The sequence below is a fragment of the Varanus komodoensis genome, unplaced genomic scaffold (genome assembly GCF_004798865.1).
Source record: "Varanus komodoensis strain SLA01 unplaced genomic scaffold, ASM479886v1 scaffold25, whole genome shotgun sequence".
Classification (NCBI taxonomy): Eukaryota; Metazoa; Chordata; class Lepidosauria; order Squamata; family Varanidae; genus Varanus; species Varanus komodoensis.
Window position 1 is genome coordinate 8,231,335 of NW_025335661.1, and position 6,000 is coordinate 8,237,334.

General features: G+C 40.3%; 1 protein-coding gene across 1 annotated transcript in view; it reads left to right on the forward strand.

Annotated features, from left to right (window-relative positions):
• The window catches only part of COL4A3 (collagen type IV alpha 3 chain), a 62,620-nt gene that overhangs the window by 29,168 nt on the left and 27,452 nt on the right, over window positions 1–6,000 (forward strand). The window contains exons 24-28 of the mRNA XM_044432744.1: window positions 909–1,097; window positions 2,156–2,324; window positions 3,411–3,503; window positions 4,333–4,437; window positions 5,783–5,880. Coding sequence (XP_044288679.1) covers window positions 909–1,097; window positions 2,156–2,324; window positions 3,411–3,503; window positions 4,333–4,437; window positions 5,783–5,880 — 654 coding nt within the window. The remainder of the gene's footprint in view (window positions 1–908; window positions 1,098–2,155; window positions 2,325–3,410; window positions 3,504–4,332; window positions 4,438–5,782; window positions 5,881–6,000) is intronic.

Sequence of the window (6,000 nt, forward strand, 5' to 3'; positions counted from 1 at the left end):
TAGGCAATTTGCTTGCCTATGTTCTGACACCAGACTGAAGCCATTTAGTCCAGAAAAACCTTCTCAGACTCCACCCTTTCCTACCAAGGGGAAAGCCTCCAGCAGACGGGCCTCTAGACTAAAGCTTAGCATGACACTGTCTCTCCAGGAAGCAATGCTGAGTACACCATTAGCACATCAGCATCATGGATGGTAACGCTCATGTAAGAGGATGTACTGACCCAGTATTGGAAATAACCTCAGGGATGGACTACAATAGTTCATTCCAGCATGGGCATGCCAAACATATCATATTTGGGGGTCTCCAGTTCTACAGTGGTTCTCACACCTTTCTTTGTTGGCACCTCTGAATTTTCAACTTCTGAGTCTATGTTGGCTTCTGTGATCAAGACACTGGTAAATCTCTCAGGAAAGGTGTTCTAAAAATAAGGTGCCTCTGCTGAAAATGCCTTCTTCTCAGTGGTTACATGCCTTGCTTCATTGACAGGGGCACTCAAGGCAGAGTCTCCAAAGGAGGGCTTAAGGTTCTAGTAGGTACATATAGGGGAAGGCGGTCTTTCTGGTTGAAGGGTTTCAAACCATTAAGATTTTTAAAGGTTACAATATACTTGAAATTGGGCCTAAAAATGGACTAGGAATTAGTGCAGCTGACAATGCACAGGCGTGTTCAAAATGCTCAGTGCTAGTTAATAAATGTGGCCTAACCCTTCAGTGGACCAACTGCAGTTAAGAACCACGTTTAAAACCAAACCAAACCAAACCAAACGGAAGGTTATGAGAACATGCATAATTGCTAATAATGGGAAAATCCTCTTTGTACCTGGAGAGAATTATTTTGCCAGAACAGACTCTACATGCATTGTTTCCACAGTATCCAACATTGACTTTATTCATAAAATGTGTCCTAGGGAAGTGAAGGTTTTCCAGGAATCCAAGGCCTTAAAGGATCAAAAGGTGAACCAGGGTATGTCCATCCAGAAGGTCCAAAAGGTGACAGAGGAGAACCAGGACCCAGAGGAAGCTCAGGAGAAAATGGATTGGATGGGTCACCTGGGCAACCTGGACTGGATGGTTCAAAAGGTCCTGTGGGTGCACAGGTTTGTACATACTATTACTTAGTTCTACCTTACACAAACAAATAGAAACTTTTGAAACAGAAACAGTTTCTTTGAATCTACTGAAATAGACATTACTGTAGGCAGATATATGCCTCATTTGTATCCAACTTGACTTTTCTTATTTAGCAGAGTATAAAAATTCATACTGCAATTAACTGATTTTTTTCAGGTGTCCATATGTGTGCTGAATCATGCTGCTTGATAGCTGCTAGTGCAAACAGGAACAGCTAAATAAAGCACGAACCTTTAATCCATGGGTTTTTTATTGCAATGTGTGAAACAGAAAAATCTGGCATCTCTAATATGTGTACTTCCCTGTTGAAACTACCCCTTTTGCCTTGCCTAAATCCCTGTTTATTTGTTTTAGTTGTTGTTGTTGTTTTTCAAAAGAGTCCTACTTTTGCCAACAGCAACAGTTGTCAGAAAAAAGTAGAAAAGAAAAACCCTTTTCCCTATGTACCCAGATTTCAAGTCAGAGGAACAGTTGAGAGCATTTGTGGACTTATGTGGGCATCTACTCTGAGATGGCACCTTCCACCATGCTGGCCAATTTACCTGCAACCAGTGGCCTGGGCACTGCCCATTGGTGCTCATTTGAGGCCCAGTGGTTGCCTGGCTGGATCTGAGACTCTGGCTGTTGGCTGGTTGGTTTGTACTCATAGGCTACATGATAATAATGAATTGTCTATCTTTAATTCTTCTTCTTCTTATTGCTTAGAAACTTCATAAATTCTGTAAATACTTGTAGTTATTGCCACATGTCGCTGTTTTTGAACTCTTGTACCTTGTCTTATATTGTATTTTATTATATCTTGTATTATGCATTAATGTAACTTGTAAACTGCCCTGAGAGCCTTGTATGGCTAAGTGGCAATATAGAAATTTGATAATCCTGCTGATGGTGGTGATGGTGATAAGAGAACCTGGTGTGGTTAGTTATTCATGATAGGTTGTCATGCAAGCTAAAACAGAATATCATGACATACAGTAGAATTCAAGCACTGCTCTCTAATCATTGTTTTCCAAATTATTCCTAGGGAGCTGATGGTCCAAAAGGAGACAGAGGTTCACCTGGATTAATCGGTAGCTCAGGTTTTCCTGGAGAGATGGGTCGTGTTGGACCAGCAGGATATGGGCCACAAGGAGTAGAAGGTTCTAAAGGATCTCAAGGAAAACCTGGTTTGCCCGGGCTTCCTGGAGTAGCTGGTCAGTAAATCACATTGTTGTTGTTGTCATTGTCATCTATGGTAGATTTAAAAGCAGAAGGTGGCACTGGATAAATTGTACAATCCCAAAGAACAATCTAAATGTTCAGTATAGTCTCTTCTTTGAGAAATGTCAACTTGACACTACATTAACATATCATTGTTCTTTCAGCATGCAAGGTAAGGCATTTGATGGTCAAAACAGACATTACTTTAAACTGGCACAAGGGCTTCAATCTGGATCTTTAAAACTATGCTATATTTCCCCACCACAACCACATAGACACACAGAGGTCCTGATCCAGCCCTTCAGAGTAAAAAAACAAATTATTTTGGTTGGTGGTGGGGAGCAGCTGCATTCATCAATGCAGAGCAATCTAAACAAGGCAATGATATATTCTACCCAGGCTCCCAGTGACATCTGTTCTACTACTGATCCATGTAGAATCATACAATCATTGTTGAAAGGGACCAGAAGACCATCAGGTTCAGCCCCCTGCTCAGGGTAGACACCAAGGTAAACCATCTCTCTCATATGGCAGTCCATGTAGATGCTAGTGAGCTCCTTTCAGAACCTGAGAGGGAAAAGCTCAGAAATCTTGATTCCTAGTAAATTTCCAGAAGGCGCACCAACTGTAGGACACAAAATAATCAAGTCAATTTGCAATATGACAGTGAAACCAGTTGCCTAGAGAGGTTGTGGGCTCTCCCACACTGGAGACATTCAAAAAGAAACTGGACAGCCATCTGAGTGGGATGGTATAACATGGTGTCCTGCAACAGCAGGGGGTTGGACCTGATGGCCTTCATGGCCTCTTCCAACTCTACTATTCTATGATTCTATGACATTTCTGATTTGTATCAGCTTGCTTTTCCATTGATTCATGCAGTTGGGTGGTCTTACTGATACCTGAAGAATGAATTTACTGGGTACCTTCTGGTATCCATATGATCCTTGATCATTGTATCAATACTGGAGCTATCACACTGACACTTTCAAGATGTGTAAGGCTGAAGAACCTCACTGTCCTTAATGAATATTCATTTAAACATGACAGAATTGATTTTTTAAAAAATCCATTTAAAGGGCTCAAAGGTGAATCTGGTAAAGTAAATGCAATTCCTGGATCACCTGGACTTCGAGGACCAGATGGCAGACCAGGACTAGAAGGAGTAAAAGGTAAGAGCTACTTCTTCAAGCTGAACTACTGCAAAACTAAGCATATCTGAAGTTCTGCATGGAAAGACAATCTGAAATCTGTCATGGCCAATTCAGCCAAGCAGCTGTCACTACCCAAAGAAGTACCCTAGAGAGGAATTTGAAAGAATATTGAACAGAAGTAAAGTCAAATCAAGATAATTTTTGGCACTGTTACTAGATAACATGTGACCCAACTCTCTGGCAGAAACATTTTGAGAGAAAAGGTGTTCCCAGATGAGAGTTTTACAATCTCATTACCCTAACTTATTCATAGAAGCTTACAGGAGGTCCAAGATCATCCCTTCTACTTGTAATTCTTGTGTTTTCTCAGCATTCCTTCCATCTTTTCCCACTACAGAAAATATGTTAAGAGAAGATAGAACAGCTGCATAGTACCTTCTGACTGGCAGCACTAGGGGTCCCCGCACTGAGAGCCAATGTAGAATAGAGATCGGAGTACTGAACTGGAGCTGGGGAGACACAGGTCTGAATCCCCACTTGGCTAGACTATGGGTGACTTTGGACCAATAACCAGTTCTCACTTCAACCTACTTCACAGGGCTGTTGAAAAAATGAAGTGGATAGAAGGAGAATCATATACAACACACTGATTTCTTTGGAGGAAAGGCAGAATATAAATGTAACCAATAGCCATCTTGAGATATCCCTGAAGGAAAACTCGGAAGATGCTATTATTTTTGTAATGCGGTTCCTTCTCCTCCACTGTTTGAAGTGTCTGGGTTCTTTTCTGAAGAAGGTGGTGCTGTCATCCAAAAGCTACTAGAACTTGCTTTGCATTCTTTGATAGGTAGTGTTGGGGCCAGAGGGCAGCGTGGTAACCCAGGCCTCCCAGGACCAGAAGGTGATCCAGGCTTATCAGAGAATGGATTCCCTGGTTATGCTGGTCTGAAAGGTAACATTTATTTTATTTGATGAGAAAAATGGCCAATGATAACCTTGAGAACTTCAGACCACAACTGCCAATTACAGCTGTTCTGTCCTATATGCATAGTTGTATCTTCATGACAGCACTTCAGCTGCATCTTTTTATTTTAAAGGACTGCTACTAGGTGTTTCATATTGTTTCATTAGATAAAATTCAAAATAAAACATAAATAAGAGGACCACTGGCAGTCTGACATTAGAAATATAAGCATACTGACTGACAGTAAATCATATTTCAGACAGGGCCTGTTCATTTCAACATGCTAGATACCAGAAGCATGTGCTCCATACATACTAGATCCCTTATACAAATTAATATTGCTTCTTTTATATATGTTTTCTGTGCTGTTACTTGTTGTCCTTGCATTCTGTGACAATGAACAATATAATTTTTATTATTTTGTTTGTAATGAAGCTTTGACATAGATCCTGCTTGTCAGCTTCCATTCCAACTTATTCACTTGAAATTTCATAACCTAGATTGGTTAGAAACTATGAAAACAATTTCTATTAAACATTTCAAAATAGGTTTTGTATGTAGATATTCTTTACTAAGTAAATGTTCACTTAGGAACATGGGAACAGGACCATCAAGATAACAGCTAAAACTAGATCAAGGTATTAGTTAGATCACTAAGTAGTATACTCAAGCCATATTCTCAGATAGAACATGCTAAATATCTAATATTCAATACTAATCAAACATGACATGAAATACTATAAAGTTGAAAGCCTAGTCCAATATATCAATCCAGGAAGGAGTTGGTGGGTAAAAATAATGGACTGCAGGCCAAAAGCTATAGAGAATATTGGATTCAAAACATATGGTGATTCAGGTGGATGTTGCAATGATCTGATACTGATGACCACCTTGGTGTATGTGGGGAGAGTTTCAGTTTCAGAACAGAAAGGTAGAGCATAAACAATTTAAACAGTGCACGGAGGCTAGTGGGTTCCATACAGAAATTGGTAGTAGTGCAGGAAACTATTCTAGAGAATTCTGTGAGACCAGGGACAACTGAAAGCAAAGCAAGGCCCCCATGGTCCTGGCAATAGTGTCCAGTTGTAGGTTGCTTGCTTGGCCATGAAATTGTGGCCAAAATTCCTTCTAAGTTAGTAACAAGCAGTCAGGGGCACCGTGCAGTTTCTACCTTCTGACAGCTTGTTGTAACTGCATGTTCCTTGCCACATTCTTTCTGCAAGTTCATAAACTTAGTAAGGGAAGAAAACGTTATAACTTAAGAAAGTAGATATAAACTGTGCACAAGTCAGTCAAACCCTATCACTTATTATTGGACTTTTTTTCTTTGTAGGAAATAAAGGATATCAAGGTTTTAAAGGACAACCAGGCTGTCCAGGAAAATCAGGAGAACAAGGCTTACCGGGAGAACCTGGGATTGCAGGACTAAAGGTTGGTGCAACAAACAATTCCAGTGAGTCCAGCAAGTCTACTAATTAGCATAAGCGGTAATGATATTTCCTCAACACATCTGTTATCCTTTTCTGCAATCATATAACCCATATTTTGTCA